Source organism: Fundulus heteroclitus, chromosome 9 (assembly GCF_011125445.2).
Source record: "Fundulus heteroclitus isolate FHET01 chromosome 9, MU-UCD_Fhet_4.1, whole genome shotgun sequence".
Classification (NCBI taxonomy): Eukaryota; Metazoa; Chordata; class Actinopteri; order Cyprinodontiformes; family Fundulidae; genus Fundulus; species Fundulus heteroclitus.
In genome coordinates, this window is record NC_046369.1 from 33973866 (window position 1) to 33992962 (window position 19097).

The following is a 19097-nucleotide window of genomic DNA, read 5'->3' on the forward strand; positions in this document are numbered from 1 at the left end:
TTACAGGAAAATAAACACACTGTTGGATCACAAACTTTTCACTAGCAGTCAACTCATGTACAACTGGAGCAGAGCAGTACAGCTACAGGCCAGAAGGTGGCAGTATACACACACACATCACAGCATTCACCACAGGGCCGTACAGGGAGGCTTAGTATGAGTAAAACACTATCCACAAAACTATTAATTGGAGAAGCTGCGAGGGAGATGGAGCTGCTACCGGGATTCTGTGAGCAGGAACAAGCAAAACCACAAAGTCCAAACAAGTGAAACACCACAGGAAACAAATCCACCAAGATCCTGAGAGAAATGTTGATCTCTGGTGTTCTGGGCTGGAATCAACAAATCCTCTAGCTGTTAAACGCCTGTTTACTGAAGGAGCTGCAGAGCCTGCCAGGTAGCAAAACCCAAGACAATGTAAGCATGACCTCACAGTGAGGCTGTCAGCCCCTTAATGTGAAACCAGAACATAAGCAGTAATTACCATCACAGGCCTGTCTCCTGCTTTCCATGGCTTTAAGTAAAAAAGGGCAGGAGCAGCAAAGTGGAGGCAGACATGAGCATCTGACACGTTTTCTAAGTGTGCAGAGGCCGGCGCTGTTAAAGCACCCAAAGGTGTTACCGCAAACTGCTGAACACCTCTCACTTAAAGCGCAGCCAGGTAGACTTGCTGGGCTGCCGTCCCATGAGAGAGTGAGAGGGCGAAGCAGAAAACGAGCTGTGCTTAATGCGAGGCTCGCCCTGTAAAGCTGGCAGCGCCGACAACCTCTGGGTTATTTCTCTGCAGCTGCAGAACGTCGTTACAACATCTGTCATCTTTTCTAGACAACTGCAATGCTTCATCAGCCGCACCGTCAACACGTCACCCACGGCCTTTATCAGTGGCAGCAGATCATTCACGTAAAGCCAGTTAGTCACATTTAGCTGCAGTCAGACGGCAAAACATGCAGTTTAGGAAGCTGAGGCAGAAGACAAGGAAGCATCTGAGCTAAAAGCTGAACCTAGCAGGTAGAAATGCACCAAGAAATCAGCTGGCGACTGGATCAGCCTGACCCGCCCTGACGGGTGAGCGGCCCGTTGGGACCTCAAACCTTTTTCTGATCCGTGAACGCACCACAACTAAGTGCTAATGAGTCAGACAACAACGATGTGTGGTTACTGAGGAAAGACTCAAAGTGAGCTATTTTCACTGAGGTGTTGGACATCAGGGGAGGAACAGAGATGTTAAGCAGCTTCTACGATGGCATGACTGCGGTTCCATCAACCTACAGCCTAAACGGGGGCTAGACTTCAGCAGATAACAGGAAGCTGAACAATAAGCAGCACGTTTCTCTCTGTTATCCTTTGGTGCATTCAGCCTCTGGTGTGGAACATGTTGGCTTTAGCAATGTTTCAGAAATCTTAACGTTCAGTTTCTAGTGAATACACACAGGAACTGTGGCAGCAGTGCTAATCAGTAACAGAGGAGGCTAAAGAGTAATGGCTCACAAAAGCACTCCTTTTATCGTTGTTTTAAACGATAAAACCCTATTTTAAGGTGAACGCTCCCTCACCCAGTGTGACGTCGCCTCTGCTTCTAATGGGAACCGTTCAGGACCATATGTTGAGCACTTTTAATTCTGGTCCCTAAACAGAAATCAGGATTGGCTGGGACTGATTCTGGCTAGTAAGCGCTATTCAAAAACCAGAGAGAGAAGTCGGCCACAAAGCTGATGGGTGCATTTCTACTCTTGCTGGAGAACATTCTGGTTGGAGCCGGGACTCACTGCTTCTGAAGGAGGTTCTGCTGCTGCTGTCTGTAGGACTCTATTGTGTGCTGTGGCAGGAACTGCATTAGCTCCAGAGACTCTTTGATTTTCACCAGCATCTCATAGATTTCACGACCTTTGATCTACAGCGGATGGAGAGAACAGAGTTAGGGATCAGCGGTGAGATCAGAACAAGGTTTCACCATGAGATACGACAAGTCAAACTTACGGGTAAACAAAAAACTTCCTCATCTGTAGATCGTCTCTTCTTGATGGTGGACATTTGGATGCTTTGGGAAATTTGGCGGTAAGCTGAAAAGAGGAGAATAAAACCGAGTGAATAAAAGGTGCTGGTGTGTAGAGCGGTTAGCCTGAGCTACGACAGGAGGAAAACAAGCAGGGCAGCAGGCAGAGGGTCCAGTCAAGGGTTGCTTACATTCCCTGAGTGTTAGTGGTTGAGGCTCCTTGACGCCGTCAGCATGCCACGTAAAGCCAAAGCTCATCAGCCCGTCACCAACCCCAGCCCTACTTACGGCGTTTCGTACCCTCACTGCTCTTTGAGTTGTCAGTTACGTGCTGCTTGCGGATGCTGTCCTCGTCTGCCTTGCGGTCTCGGCCCGGGCAGGCGCAGATCCTGGCTTCGAAGCAGCGGCGGCCCAACACCTGGCCACTGGGAGAGGACAGGGACACGGAGAGGAGACGGTCAGACACCAGCTAAGTGAACATGTCAGGCTACTGAGGAGGACGATGAAGTGGGCCTTACTCTCTGGTCTCCAGAGTGACGATAATGAGGATCGGGCGTCTGTTCATTCCACCCACGCAGCTCGAGTTGCACATAAAATTATACAAAATTGTTGTGAATTCTGTCCCAACCTAAAGAGGAGAACAACAACAAAGAGTCACGCCGCTGGCAGACAGGAAAACAGATTTATTCTGATTTCAGACTGAGCTTTGGCATTCTAACTGTTCTGGACAGAAATAATTTTAAAACCTGCTGTTACATACTTTTACATTTGCTTTTTCCTTAGAAAAGCTGAAGACACTTTGCATAAGTATTCACACCCCTTGAACTTTTTCCATTCTTGGCATGTTACAACCCGAAATACCATTGACTTTATATGCCAGACCAACACAAAGTAGTTCATAATAGTGAAGTGGCTGGAAAATGATTTTCACATTGTTAGGTGTGGAGTACTTTTGAAACGCACCCCTCCTGAGTCAGTACTATGTAGAAGCCACTTTTGCTGCAATTACAGCAGCAAGTATGTTGGGGTTATGCCTTTAGCAGCGTTCTATCACAAAGAATGACATTTCTGCCCATTCTTCTTTGCATAATAGCTCCAGTTGAACCCGATAGGATGGAGAGCTTCCGTGAGCAGCTCGTTTCAAGCCTTGCCAGATTGTGAAATGGATCTGGGTCCGGTCTTTGACTGGGCCATTCAAACACACAGAAGTCCTGCTGGAAGGTGAAAGTTCACCACAGTCTCAGGTCTTTTCTGATTGGCCCGTGTTTAGTGGCTTCCCTGTCCCTGCTGAGGCAGAGCATCTCCACAGCGCGATGCTGCCGCCACCATGGTTTGCAGCTGTGATGATGGTGTGAATTTGGACTTGATGTGGTTCTAGATTCCCACCAAACACAGTTTTACATGTAGACCAACAAAGCTTAAATGTGGTATTCCCTGAGCTTACCTTCATCCCCATGTTTACTGTGACCCTGACATGGCTTGTGGCAAACTTGAAATAAGTTCCAATGTCTTTTTTTGTGCTACTTTTCCATGAAGGACATATCTGTGGTGCTCGAGACTGATAGCTGTCCTGTAAACAGGTTCTGTGGATCTCTGCATCTCCTCCAGAGGTAAACCTCTGAGGCCTTCAGAGATCAGCAGTATTCACAGTGGCATTAAATTATAGGCAGGTGGACTAAATTAATATATATTATTAGGGGATATTTGAAGGTAATTGGTTACCCCTGATGTTATTCAGGGTTAATAAGGTAAAAGGAGTTAAAAATGCCCTAAAACAATTTTGTGAGTTTTTTGGAAATGTCTTTAAACCCATTTATTGCTTTCCTTCATAGTTATGTTTCTACTTTGTGTTCGTCTATCACATAAAAAATCCCAATAAAATACATTGATGGTTATAGTTGGGCAAAATGGGAATAAGTAATAAATAAAATGGGGAGTGAAAGCTTCTACAAGGTACTGGATGTATTGTTTGTAAAGGAGCTAACTAGAGAGCACAACTAGAGAAAGTAGTCCAGGCTCAACTGATCATGTCAGCTGGATGATGGTGAAACCCTCACCTGGGGCGGCTCGTATGGAACTAGTACGCTCTGTCGTCCAGTGATGGTGTCCTCCAAGTACTGGGCGTGGTTGTTTCCCTCCACGCGGATCAGATGGCTCGGCGGTGCAATCTGACCTGGAAGCGGCAGGATCGGTGTCATTAAACGTCCCCCCGACAGACAACAATGACTGAGGTGAGATGTCAGACTGACCATCGTTGAACTCGCGGCTCAGCTCGTGGTTCGGGCAGCGTTTCACCACCTCGGTCACATGCTCGGCTTTCTTGTATACGGGCATGGCCCTGATCACGGCTCCCTGCGGAGGGGGGGTCAGCACTTTGATCTGAATCGGACAGGTCTTGGCGATCTGGCAGTAGAGCTTCTTCAAGTCTGTTGAGTACTAAACGATGAAAGGGAAAAAGATTAGAACTTGAAACATGCATGCGGTGAAACAAACAGGAGACGGTCTCTAAACAAACTGCTCTGATGCCGCTTTCGATTTTGCAGTTTGCTTTTATTATTTTTCACAGATTTATCTCTGTAACACCTGTTGCCCCGACTGAACGCTTCTGGTTGCCCTCGAGCAAAAGACACTAAATGCAACACTGTGATTATGACCCACTTAAAGAAACACACACACACACACACAGGAGGTTTGGGGCAACAAGTGTGTATTGGCAACCTCAAAGATGTCTTCCAGAGACCCTCTGGGACTTCCGCCATAAAATGGACCCCTCCAGGAGCAATTAAACGGGGTCCTGGCTTTCATCTCCGAGGAGGGAGTGCTCTGCTGAAGCATCTGATGGCTACTCATCACACAGAGCCGAGCTTCTGAAGCGGCTGGCGAGCTCCAGCTACATATGGGTGCAGATTTTACTTGTGCGCTTGGATGGAAATGAATCACTCTCAGGTCTGGGTGCAGGAGTGGAGGACTAATCGCGAGATCCAGCCGTGACTGATGCCGAAATGTGATGGTTGCTCAAACACAAACTGGCTCACGTTCAAGTTTGCGAGCCAAGAGTCATAAATAATGGATGTGCCTTGATCCCTGGCACTGTGGGGATTGATAAGCAGTAAGCCATCAGAAAGACTGAATTGTTACTAATAGGCACAACCCAACTGTGTAAACAAACCATTCAAATCACTGCTGTGTAAGCAAGGCTTGAAATCCTCTGTGTGCAGAAGACACAGGCTGGGGGTGGAGGTGAATATTTTCTTGTCAGCTTCATTTGTGAGAGAAAGAAAGTGCCCATAAAAAAAGGAAAACACCAGGGGCTGTTTGGTAATAATGCAACATAACATTCCTCCTCGGAGTGTATTTCCAATGAATCGGGGAATTCTTGCCAGCACAAGGATGTGTTGATTTTTAATGTTACACAAACTTGGCACAGACATATCTGACTCTTCTCTCCAAGCAAAACCTGTTTCCATTAAGACCAACCCAACCAGCAGTTTGTTTATCTCTTCTTAAGAAGCGCTGCCTAGCAGAAATTTCACATTTTCACCTTTTGTCACATTGCAACTGTAAACTGCAGCCTATGGGAACGACCAACATGTACGCAACAGAAGTGGAAAGGAAACGCGGTTTTAAAACTTGTATTCGTATTCAGCCTCCCTGAGTCAGCGCTTTTCTCACATGCAAAATAACTCAAGGTAATTCAGATTCAACACAGGACAGCAATTTTCAGTCTTGCCATATATTGGATTTAATGGAACCCCTTTGCTCTAAATCACTCCTATGGGACTCTGACATGTTCCTGGTTGGTTTCCTGCTGGTCTGGCTAACCCGTGGGACCTCAGTCTCTGGGTCTTTTACAGTCTCCAGCACGGTTTCCTCCAGAATTTTGCAGGAGCTGTGAAACTCTGCAGCTCCTCCAGAGTTACCATGGACCTCCAGGCTACTCTCGCCGCCCGGGCTGTCAGTTTAGGTGCAGAGCAACATCTTGGTAGTTTTGCTGCTGCGGCATATATGGGTGATTTCTGAGCATGACTGGTTTCAGCGGGCTTTATTTAGCGGTGTCAGAGTAAAGGGGGCTGAATACTTAGCATGACTGGACTTTTAACTTCAGCCCAACCTTCTACCTGGCCGACCTCATTTTATTTAGATATATTCCAGTGTAGAGGGGTAAATAATAATGTACACCATACTTTTAGATATTAATACAAAACATAATACAAGTTTTGCAAGCTGTGATGCTGCTCAACTTCCCTCCGCGTAGGTTACCAAGATAAAGCGAAACGCTACAGCAAAGGAATGAGGATTTCTATAAACGGTTCAATCCTTGTGACGTGTGTCAACAAAACGGCTGAACTGACTCTTCCTTAAAGTCAAAGCTCCTTTCCAAAGCCTCTTCTTTTTAAGAAAAAAAAGAAGAGTTTAAGATAAATAGGGGTGCTTGTCCCCTCGCTTCTAACCTGATACTCCCCGTACGCCTCTGTCAATCAGCTAAATGAGGTGGAGAAGCCAAGCACAGGCGTGAGGAAAGAGAAAAATAGAGCCAAGGATTAGGAGGCGAAAAGAAAGAGAGAAGTGCCGTCTGAAAAAGGGTCATTTTATGGTGTCTGAAGGAATCACACTGAACTGGATTTATGCAGCCGAGGACAAAAACAACACGAGTTAATGCACAATGATCTAATCAGCGATGTTTGAAGCTCAAAACCCAAGTTTGTTCTGATGATATGCCGCTGTCTTTAACCGCAGCGGCTACACTCAATCACATCCAAAACGCACAACACGGAGCAGAGCACCATCCCAGCCCTGGAGCTACAAACTTTAAGAGCCCAACTATGTGCTGCTGGGTGCTGTGTTTGCTGAGCAGTGAGCGAGCACAGGAGCCGCTGCTGAGAGCGGCACGCAGCGCTTAGGGTGGAGGGCGGCTGGTTGACTGATGGGATCCAGTGGCTCACACTGGGTGCGGTGCTCAGGTGTTAACATGTAATTATGGGCCTTTCATTGGTCACAATGTGAGTTACAGAGCCGAGAAACAACACGGCGCGCAGTGCAGAGCTGCTTAATCACAAGCATTTGGAAGAAAACTGTTGGCCAGAATCACACGTGATTTGCCACTGGACATATCCACAAGTGGCAGCGAGCCAGAGTATAACTAACATAAAGGTGTTGGTTGCCTCGGCACGGACACAACAGCGCTGCCGCTGCTGAGCCAGTATCAGCAGAGAAGGAGGGTTAGCGCTGATGTTCAAACCATTGTGTATGTGGGCCATTACTTTCTAAATCCTGCTGAACTCCCCCCAAAAAAGAGAAAGACACTTCCTTTGCGGCGCAGGTTGAGGCAGGCCCACAGCTGTAGCGTTCTTTTCTCGCTGACAGCCGCTGCGGGCGCATGCAGGAGTCAAGTCCCGACAAACATCAGGCCTTAAACAAGCAGCGTTTGGCGCCTCTGGTCTTGTCTTCTTCATACCTGACAAGTCATGTCATGCCTGGAGCTTCTCCCAAACCTGTTTAAATCAACAATAATCCAAGAAGTTTTTTCCCCCTCTTTCCTTTTTTTTTTTTTTTTAAACCATTTTAAGCCATATAAGGAAAAAACTTATTATTGGAGCCAAAATGTAAAGAAATTAAGCATTTTAAAAGATAATGAAAAGGTTCCTTCCTCCACATAGAAAAATGTTTGCCCAGTGTCGGCAGCACTTATCTCGACCACCCGATCACAGTGATGACACACGTCCTGAGGCTAACGCTGCCCTGTGGCCTCTCGTAGTCTGACGATCCAACAAACATCGCTGTCTTGTTAAACTCACTGCCCCCTCCACCCTTTGTGGTGAGAGGTACAAGCTGCCATAGACATCCATATTAAAAACCAGAAGGGATTCATTTTGAAGAAAAAGCGGGCTGTTAAACTGTTTTTTTTTTAAAAATATTCCTTGATTGGCTTTACTGAATCAATAGCAGGACAAGTCATGTCAGGTTCAGGCAGTTAAGTGGACAGGCCACAACAACTACGGAAAGACAAAAATTACTGACAAAGAAGAAAAATAGATGACAGGAATCAGGGAAACAGTAAAAAAAAAGTGTAATCATAATGAAAAAAGTTGAAGATCAGTTTGATTTTATAAATATGCAAAAGACGTATATGCAAAGTAAAAACAGCTAAACAAAGTTTCTTAGCACTGAGCCAAAGGGGGAAAAAAAAAATCTGGTAATTGCAGCTGTAGAAGAATGTGCTTTTCCATGACGATCATGGAGAGATCCCAAAGCTGTCATAAAACCTTTCCAACTCTGCCTTTAAAAAAAAATTCCCCTCCACCTTTTCCCATCTGCAGCTCTCAGGGCTTGTCTCTCTGTGATGGGCGAGTCGTGACAAGCTCATTGACACAAACAAGTCTCAGCCCAATTTCGTGAGGCGTGGGACGGGCCCGCAGATGTTCCAGGGGCAAGCTGCGTCTTGCCGCCTTTCGCTGGAACACTCTTCTCTTTGAGCATTCACAGGCTCTCCTCCTCCTCCTCCGGCGCAATGTGAGATGCAGCCATCAAGCTTAACTCTCCTCAAAAAGACAGAGCTCTCTGCTAGAGCATAGGGTTCAGGAAAGAGGCACGCAGTATTTACCCAAGTATTACCTACAGGCCCTCAATCCATTACTGTAATCCCTCTGAGCTCCGCAGCATCCCAGTGATAGCCCAGACCATGACATTCCTCCTCTTTGACTGTGCGTGGTGGCAGTTAATACACATGGCAAACACAAGCAATCGTCAGCCTGACAATGGCTGAATCAGTAGCCAAGAATGGCCGGCTCATTTGCAACACTCCATTAACTCACAAAAGGAGATAAAATATCTTCAGGGCGCTTATTCGTTTGACCCTCTGCTTTCCTCTGACCAATGGCTGAAGGTGGGAACACCTTGGAGGCTGAGGCAGTGCCAACAAGGAAACTGTGTGGGAGAAATTCTGGGAAGGGTTGGCAGGTTGTGTGTGTCACAGTCATTCTAGACAGGAAGAGGTTAAGGTGTGGGTTAGGGATTAGGTGTGTCTCCATAAGAACAGTCATCAAAAAGTACAGTACACAGTCCATTAAGTCCTGTGGAAGATCCCACAGGCCTTCAAAAAGGGAGCATTAGCAGATCTATGCGCCTAGGAAAGCTGTGCTGGTGACATCTTCTGTGGCTCTCTGCCATCTGTCCATCAGTCCGGCAATTGAGCTATTGGGCTGAGCTTAGGAAAGCTTTGAGAAAGATCTCCTGAGATCAGGTGAGGTAGTCTCCTTTAAGAAGAGAACCGACACTATAATCACTCGTCTTTAGACTGAGGTGGGCCGCTCCAGGGGCGAGCTGAAGAGGACTCCCTGTGAGGCCAGGACAAAAAATATACTAAAGCGATGCAAAGCTGTCACGCCTGATGAAAGTTTTCAGTCCCATTAATCTTCAAAGATTCAGGTTAAAAGCTCAAGGATTTGTGATGAAAAAAACAACAACAAGGAAACAACATGAGTTTAACCTGGGTAGCACACGCACACACCTCTGTTGGAATGAAAAATAGACCACAAATACTTTCAAAATGTTTTCCACATTTATGAGATTTATCCTACTATTCAACTGAAAAATGAATAAAAAATAAAAAATCTATTGGAAGGAAAAAGTAAGAAGTGTAAAGTAATAAATGCACACATTCGTAAATAAAGCCTTTGTTGAAGCATCTTTTCATTTAAGCGTTCAGTTTTCTTTGATAAGAGTCTGCCCCCATCTTGACCCACTCCACCTTGCAGAGGTTTAACAAATCTCTCAGATTGCGAGGATATTTCTTGTCAACATTCCTCTTCAGGTGAGTGATCAGATTAAATCTGGGATTTATTTCTGAACTTGGCTGTTCTAAAACAAATTACCCTCCAATGCAGTCATTCTCTTATTCATTTTGATGCCTGTTTTGACTCAGGGTATTGCTAAAACATAAAATCCATATTGACTGTCAGCTTTCTAGCAGACACCTGAAGCTTCAGAGCAAAACTTGACAGGAGCCAGGAACCATGTATAACTTCAATCACCCCAGTTCCACCCATAGAAAACTAAGCCCATAGCATGATGCTGCCACTGCCATGTCTCACTATAGATAAGGTTTGCCTTTGGTAATGCTCTGTGTTGTTTTTGTGAAAATAATCTTTTGGAACTGTGACCCAAAGGTTCAAGTATGGTTTACTTAAATTACAAATTCTGCCACGAGGCTTTGGGATCTACTCTTAAGTGAGACATTTGAACAATAGCATTTCGAAAATGCAAAATGTGACTTTACCTAAAAGTTGCAAATATTACAGCGGAACTTAATTTTGGGTCAATTTGTTTCACTACAATCGACGGAAAATATGAAGACAAGACGCCTGGATGCATGAACTGAATCAGAAATGCTTCAACAAAGTATTACCTTTAAGGATCTGCACATTTATGCAACAAAGTTATAACAACTTTGTTATATTTTAGAGTCTGTTGTCCTTTTATCTTTTACAAGGCTGGACTATCAGAAAAGTTAAAGGCTGAAGACTAAACCAAACTGGAAACAAGAACTAAGTCCCCAGTGTTTATCTGTTTTCCAAATAACTAAAAACCTTTAGTTTTATTTCTAAGTCAGTCAACATTAGAGGAAGGTGTTTCTTGGGGATATTCAGTGTAACAACATTAAGATGATTATCCACCGGTTTTCCATTTTAAGTAAGACCGAACCAACCGGTCTTTCATCATGTGTTGTGACTCTGGGACACAGTCTGTTTGAATACATGTGTGTATTATGGGATGTGTAGTAAAGCAGGCTCTGGGGCGTGTCCCTCATGAACCAACTCTCAACCACCTTATGGCTCTGCATGAGACAAACACTTTTGTTTTTGGGCTGTGAAAATGAGAGGGATGAGTGAGGCGGTGTGGGAATTAGGTGAATGCTGCAATCCCACAGTTGGTGTGGCAAGTGAGCAAAGAGAGCACTCCCTGAGTTTATATGGAAGGCAGAGTGCGCTAAAATCAGAGCGGACTGTGGTTGACACGAGGACTTGAGCAGTCTCATTCAAGCTGGGGTTGGTAAATTAAGGCTGGTGATTTAGGATTTAGGTGAGCATGTCTCAGTGGGCCCATGATGCACTCAACAAAGGTTTGACATCCTAATTCTCTAGGTTGCAGTTGTTGGCCCCCTCGGCCATCTTTCCTGGTGGCTTTTCCCAATAAACCGCCCGAAGCGGCGACTTTTACAGTAGGAGAGTTGTTTGCTATGTTGTCCGCTAGAGAGCATCGGTAAACCAAGCAGTCAGCCTGTCACAACGTCGACAGAGAGGTGCAGATCAGACACATAAACAACCAAGCAGGTGGAGCACTGATGCAACAGCTGTCCTTCAGACCTGTCCCACATGATCAGAGAGCAGGAGGAGCTGGTTGTGTAGCTTTACTTAGCGCCACTCGGTGACATCTAACTGTGCAGAGCATCACCACACCTGGAGCAACGATTCAACTTGTTTACTTCTTTTGTCAACATGACGCTGGTGAACTTTGGCCAACTTAAAGGTGAAATGAGGCCACAGTAACATTGTTTTCCAACCTTTCTGATGGGGTTTCATTAGATGCCTTTTCACTCATCTTTAGTCCAGTCCTACTGAACCATGTTTCCCCCAGACGGGACTTACCCACTGTGACAACCTGTGATTTTCTTTAATGCTTTATAATCTAAATATAGTGTGTTTTAAATAAATATAGTTAAATGATGCCAAAGCTGGGCTCCTTTTTGTAGGCTAAACATTCTGGAGATATAAGGTAAACATTTCCCTATTTGGGGTTTATTATCTGTATTTTCCACAAATCATAAAGAATCTGATGATCTCTGTTTAAAATCTATAAAACATAGAATTGTCCGGACTGGGCTGGGTTATCTTCCAGCTAATAGATTCTTAAATCTTTAAATTGATCTGTATTACGTTAACCTTATTTTGTCAAAAGGTATCAACACCATACACACTTTGCAAAACCCTTTTTTAAGATAGTCTACAGGCTCAAACATTAGTGAGTCAGTAAATCTAAACCACAACAATAGATTAGATAAACACGTGACTTCTGGTGTAGTTGATCAAAAACAAAGGAGATCATTTAGATATGAATTGGTGCAAAAAAAAGAAGGAATTTTTGTTTCTGAATCCTGACTTTTTTATCTGTTTGACAAAAGAATAAGGATTAAAAACATATTTCTTTCATACTTCTTCAGATTTGGAAAATGATAAAATCCAACTCCATACTGTTCCAGACTTCAAGATTATGCAAAGAGCCTTTAAGTCATTGATCAGAGACCTATGAGTGACTGAAGCCCTCCGAACCCACCACTGGTGTGTCAACACAATTAAGACAAAGAAACAAACTCATCTAAATAGTTTCTTTAGGGCCTTTCATTGTGAGTTTTCTGGGTCATTTCGAAAGGCTCATCAAAGGAAAGCTCTTATTTAGACGATCTGTAATGTGTAGACACAATAAGGACTCATTCCTTAGGTCCCATTGTTCTGTTAGAATGATAAGCAGACAAAGCAAAACATTAAACAAACAAAAAGGAAAGGCTGTCTACTTGGACTAAAATGAAAATACCACATTGGACAAAAGTGAATTTCACTTTAAGCTAATTCATTTCACCCTGTTAGGTTTTTTACGTCTGACGGCAGGGCAGTAAATGTCTTGGGTGGTGATGGGGTCTGTGGTGAGTGATGCTTCCCCCTCCTTTTCTGTCAGCAAGTTAACCAGAAGTGCCTGAGGTTTAGACATGATTTGAAGCTATACATCTAAAGTGACATTCCTCCCTTCCCAAATGTAATTGTGCAATTCAGGACCTTTAACGTACACCTGAATTTGCCTAGAGCACTGGCAGTCAGATAAGGAGTTGAAATGTAAGAGAGTTCCTTTAACCTCTAACCTGAGAAATTGTGTGGCTTCATTTTATTAATTTTTTTTAAATCACTGCCCTGTTTATACTTAAAGCTTAAAAAAAACTGAAGTATGCGCTACAAAATATTAAAGCCAATAAAAAGGTTAAAACGTAAAGTGTGAAGAAAGCTTAAATGTACAAACTACAGCCACAGGGAGTCGTGACGGCTCAGCCAGCAAACAATAATCAGTAACTTACCTGGAGTTGCCCCAGACTGACCTTGACAGCTTGGCAATACATAAGAAACTGTTTAGCAACTTTTCTTTGCTGCTGCAAACCAGAAAGCTCTTTCCCTTAGATTTAAACCGTACTACAGTAGAAGAGTACTTCATCAGCGATACATTCTAGGAACCAGGACCAGTGAGAGATTGTCCTGATTTGATGAACTCCAATAAAATGCCAGCTTTATTGCAGTATTTACACAAAAACCTCTAAAATGTAGAACCAATATCTGTTATTTAAAACAGATAATAATAATTAATCCCAACGCAGATAAAAAATAAAGCAACATATTTAATTTTAAAGTAAATATGTAACATTTATTGCTATTTTGATATACTGGCTAAACCATAAATTAGAAAAACCATGTGCTAAATGCAGTCGTTTTCTATTGCTAATTGTGTTGAATATTGTCCCTTCTTGTTCTGCTCTTTATAGAGTAACAAACTTATCCAAATCAGATAGTTAATTAGTCTGCGTACGCGCTCAGGTAGGCAGCCTGTGGTCAGCTGGTTAAGACATGCAGCTAGTTTGTAGTTTTAAAACAGTGAGACCTTAATAAAACCTTTCACCCCACAACCATCTTCATGACAGAAACCATTTCCAAACAACCAAATCTGTCTTTCTTGTGTGCAAGGGTAAATGTGTAAAGTGCCTTCTTTCAGCTGGCTGACTGGCAGTGTGCAGCAACATGTGGGGGAGGGAGAACGCTGCACTGCTCCACGCTTAAAACAGCCAGAAAGAGCTTCTGGAAAGGTACGATGTTAAACTGCAGTGATTTGGGAACTGTAGCGTTATAAAACCATGGTGTATTTCACAATGGCCCATGCCTAGTGGGTCGCATGCAGAAACCCCCAGGAGACAGGAGTCTACCCCCTCAGTAAAAAGGAAACGATAGAGCTAACCATGGGTGGATGGGACTCTTACCGTCCAGGTGGCAGACTTCGCTGTGCTGGACTGCTGGAAGGACACGTCGAAGGTGTGCGGCCCGGCATAGTCTGTGTTGGATGGGATGGCCGGTGACGGAGACAGGGCGTCGAAGGTGGAGCTGGGCTGGGCGTATGGGGACGGCGCCGTCACGCTGTTCTGAGCATGGTCGTTATTGTATGGGCTGGTGGAGGTGGAGCCGTTGTTTTGCTCCATGCTGTTTAGGAGCCCCAGGTTGGTATACGGAGGCTACAAAATGAAGAGAAAGACAGAAAAAAACAAAAGGAACATGTTCAGTTATTACATGGGAGATTTTATTTTTGTACATTTAACAATTAAAAAGGTGGGACTGATGGCTCCTAACCACACAAACAGGAGATCTGACACAGAACTGTTCGTAAATAGACTTTTTAAATCAGAATAAAGTAATCATTAGGAAAGATATTACAGGAATGGACTTCATTTAAACCCAACATACATTAACAGAATATAGTTATAAACAAGTATCATTAATTTAGCATGTTGTGTAAACCTCAGAAAAAGAATCTATTAAATATTCTTTTATCCGCGGTCCGACAGGAGGAATTCAAATGTCAGCCTTCGGACAGGATGGAGAGTACGTCTGGGTCAGAGCCAGGCCCTTCCTGCCAGCTCTGCTTGCCATTCACTCCATTCCTTTCCATTTATAAACGACACATTCCTGGACGAGGTGCCATGTCTCTCGCTCTTCGGACGGTCATTAATCTCTCAGGGGCCCCTTGTTTATTTCAAGCACGGCTGACCACAGCTGTCCGACTCACACCCACCGTGTTGCCAGGTGTTAGTGTTGTGCCAGGTGACCAGCAAAACACAGCGAGAGGACGAGGTTTATACAACTAATAGTGAAGGAGGTGAATCAATAATCAATGGAAATTAGTAATCCGTCTTCATTATTCCCAGATCCACACATTGTGACTCAGGCTGAGTCAAAGAAAAGAGCCAGACAGACACACCTGGGGAAGGTCATCTGAGTAAACCTTGATGTATTTGTGCAACAGGGGCATCGGGGGGGAGCTCGCTGCTTGGATGAGGGTCACTTAGCCTCCACCTCCCCCCCGGAAACAATGACAACAGAGCTCACGGGAGCTTTTCTGCAGGACAATTATGGCGGTCATGCAGGTGTTAGAAGACAAGTGTTTTGTGAACAGAGCGCACATACTCTAAGACCAAAAGAAAAACTCCTTCTGTTGGAGATCCTCCAGCTTTTTGCAGAGGAAGGCTTCTACAAACACAAGCTCTCCCACAAAGGACTAATTACACGCATGTATTAGGAGGGTTTCAACTCGATGGGCGGCAGAGGTTTCGTGCCTGTGATCCTACAGCAGGAGAAAAAACAGACTTCTCTATTGGTTCTGTTTCAAAGTTAGAAACTTTATTAGTGTTCTCGCTTTTGCACTCTGCATAAAAATTAAAAAGGAGTTCCCAGAGTGGCTTAATTTCCTGTTTGGGCGGCGTTTTCCCGTATGTGAGAGTGACTGATGATCATATCAGAGCGATTCCTTTGAACTGTGGTGTAATCCCATTGAGGCGCAAAGGCAGTAAGATGACACAGCCACCCCTAGCACCTGATGCAGGGAGCTGCCGTGGGGGATGTGACAGGCACCAATTACCAAAGTTAAATTATCATTCTAAAGAAAAGGCTGATGCTGGTCTGAGACCAAACACAGATAAACTCTAGGACACAAAGCAGAGCGTCTGGCACGCTTCCAAATAATGCTCTTCATGGTCCGACTGAATACAAGGATCAAAGATGAGAAGCGGAGGACAAAGCCGTGATTGGCTAGTTAACGGAGTCTGGCCTCAGCTCATCGTTTTATGTTTAATTGGCTGGAAGCGGGATATCAGCTTTTCAAAATGGGGTAGTGTAAGGCCTGTCTTTGGGTCCTTTAATAAGATCTCATTCCACTATAATACAGCAACTGGTTAATAACCACTTTAGCAGCTCTTAAAAATTCCTGCCGTTTATGGCTGACACTGTGTTTAGGCCTTAAGGATGTTGTGCTCCTAAGCAGCAGCACAGTAAATCAGCAGCCTGCGACTGCTCACAAGCCTTTAATAAAGTTTTTGTTGTCTGTTCCTCTGTCTGTGATGAATGCTGAGTGAGAGAAACCGTTTCAGGCCAGCAGGAGAAAAAAGGGCCGCTGACCTTTACTGTGATTGCCTGTTCACTGCGATGTTGGAATCTGAATTATGCACAACACATATCAGGAATACCTGAAATACACTTGGCAGCACTAATTTAGATGGTACTGATAGGGCCAACACATTGGTATTTGGTATGGCATACTAACACATTAAATTACTCCTTGCTCTGTATTTATTGATAAGCCAAATATTTGAGTTCAACAGAAGCCATCATGTATTTACGGCCTTTCTTGGAAAACCAAGGGACGCAGTGATCCGTTTTCCTGACTAATACCGAGTTTTACTTTTCCTTCATGTCTGAAATATTGATTTGGATTTTTTAAGGACAACATAAAATCTTATGTAAACTATGTATTATTCATTTTGTTATATTTGGGGGGAAAAACAACAACATATATCCACAATAAAAGATACAAATAATAAAACTGCATTAAAGTTAATGTTAGTCGATTGGCTGGAAGGTTTTAATGTGTTTAATGATCAGGGGAAAAGTTCTGATTTTTTAATATTTGACTAGCAGATCACCAACCAGAGCTGATTAACTGGCTGACTGATGGGTACATTGCCTGTGCAAACTAATATTTCTGCATAAACTTCCACCAACCACTCCTCTTGCTGCTACAAAAAAAAATATAAAAACACATTTGTTTAAAATTGCCTTTAAATGTTCCAGTTAAACTGTTTTACTGTTTTTAATGTTCTTTTTTGTTTCTACATTCTATCCCTACTTGCTTTTATTCCTATATTTTAATAATGTAAAGCACTTTGCATTGTTTCTGTACTGAATTGTGCTATATAAATAAATTTGCCTTGCCTTACATTTATTGGGCCAACGCCGATTATACAACAGACTAAGGGCCTAGGAGACAACAGGAGCCAGAGCAGACCTGGCCTGAGGGAGAGAATAACTCCCATTCCAGACTCTGTGGTGACCCTCCACGATCCTTGGGCCAGTGTCTGAGAGCATCTGGGGAACTGTGATGAGTGACCACAGGGGTGGGAGGCATTAAAGGCTCAACGGGGGCTGTGGGGGTTGAGGTGGGACTGGGTGCGGGTCTATCTGCACCTCATACCTGCTGGGGTGGGCAGAGCAGGTGATTGTATCTACATCAACATACCATTAAAGCAATTAGGACCCTGGACCAAACAGCAACGCCTGACCAGCCCTATTCTAATGACTGCAGCGGCTCCCTGGAGACTGGAGACAGGGCAACCTGATACGCCGCGCACTGCAGGCATTGAGCTGGACACCACTTAAAGAAGCCCCTCCACTCTCTGATTTAAAAGACAAGGATGTGACACACCTGCTATCTGCAACCTGCAATCTGAGAATCTATCAACCAGTCAGCTCCTGGACTGGATGGAGAATTAGGCTGGTGAAAGAGATCATCGCAGTACTTGACTAAAGCAGAAATTAAGACAGCCTAAATTTGTTTTTCTACTGCTAGACTTTTCAATTGTACAGCATTTAGGTGTTAAAGGCTAATTTATCTTGTTTGGTATGGATCATAATCGTTAAAAGTAACTGATTTTAAATGACACCTTTAAATAAAAACTTGAATAAGGATCTTGTTTTGCTTAGAGAGATTTTTTTTTCAAAAGATCATTAATACAATTGTTTGTCTGTTTTTTGTTCCAACAGTTTGTAAACATGAAACTATTAAAAAATATGTTTATGCTATCAGGAATAAAAAGAAAACCCAAGCGTTATTTTCAAACCGCTTCATGATCATTCATTCGCTTCATTGATCCTGTTTACATTAATTACACTTTTGTATTTTTAACAGAACAAAAGTACTGAGCAGAACTGCAGACATTTTTAAAAATGTCCAAACGCAAATAAAACCTTCTCAATCTTGATAATTGTGGTGATCTATTTTGGACACTTCTTAATTTTTTTCCCATGTAAATGGGCGCCATCTACACTGAAATCTGTCCACATTAAGATCCAGCGCCACTGGACCGTGTCAGAAACAAGTTTTCATGGCGCGTAAAATGCCCGCTTAACAACAAGCTGAGAGAGCAAATCACAGCCACTGACTAAGGCTGTGCCCAGCCAGACAGCAGCCATTTCACAAGAGTAAAGGATTGAATGTGATTTTCAGGTGTTTACATTCCTCTGCTCTGTCTCTCACACAAAGATGTCCACAAATTTACACTGATAGAGAAAAGAAAAAAAACACCGGGGAAAATAATTGCAATGGTAATTGTTTTTCTGCCGTTACCTGATTATGAATCTTTAGTTTATTTTTCATGTACTTTGAACGCTTTGGTTTGGTTAGCAGGTACCCAGAAGGATAAACGTCTATAAGGATTTGATAACCAGTCAGAATGAAAATAATAACAAATAAATAAAAAAAACAAAGGCCTACACCTTGATGTGTTTTCAACACCACAGAGATGTGCGGATCCAACATATGAAGCGGGAGCGAAAACTGGGGCCCGACTGGCTGATCTTACCTCATTATAAGAATTCGTGGTCCCCGTCTCCAGGTACAACATGTTGGCGCTGAGATTGAGCAGAGCTGCTGCTGTTTGCTCCACTGGCTCCAGGATTCCACAAATCTCTTTTTCTCACTCTAAAGGAGTGATATGGACTACGGATGCAAAGTGGATGAGCAAAAGCTTCTTGAGGAATCTATGGGTAGTTCGTATATAAGTTCTGGAGGAGAGGGGAGTGGTTTAGAGCTACCTGTCCAATACCTGCCTCCACACCCATCCCCAAAAGAAGGATCTTCTCCTTCGTCTATCTTGTGAGGCTTCCTTGAGCTGCTCGCAGGTAAACGTTAAGGAGGAACTTATTTGGATTTAGTAACGCCAAATTTAGTAGAAACATTGAACGTTGAGACGCTG

At 43.7% G+C, this 19097-nt stretch overlaps 1 protein-coding gene across 7 annotated transcripts in view; it reads right to left on the reverse strand.

Annotated features, from left to right (window-relative positions):
• tp63 (tumor protein p63) overlaps positions 1-19097 on the reverse strand; it is a 38401-nt gene that overhangs the window by 5131 nt on the left and 14173 nt on the right. For 4 of the 7 annotated variants that reach the window (XM_021315710.2, XM_036141547.1, XM_036141550.1 and 1 more), the window contains exons 4-10: positions 14061-14309; positions 4243-4429; positions 4051-4166; positions 2512-2621; positions 2282-2418; positions 1978-2060; positions 1767-1891 (exon numbers count right to left, since the gene is read on the reverse strand). In XM_021315710.2, the coding sequence (XP_021171385.1) occupies positions 1767-1891; positions 1978-2060; positions 2282-2418; positions 2512-2621; positions 4051-4166; positions 4243-4429; positions 14061-14309 (1007 nt within the window). Of the gene's footprint in view, positions 1-1766; positions 1892-1977; positions 2061-2281; positions 2419-2511; positions 2622-4050; positions 4167-4242; positions 4430-14060; positions 14310-18704; positions 18878-19097 lie in introns of those variants that run through there. The other 3 variants (XM_036141548.1, XM_036141549.1, XM_036141546.1) reach the window with 3 other exon arrangements.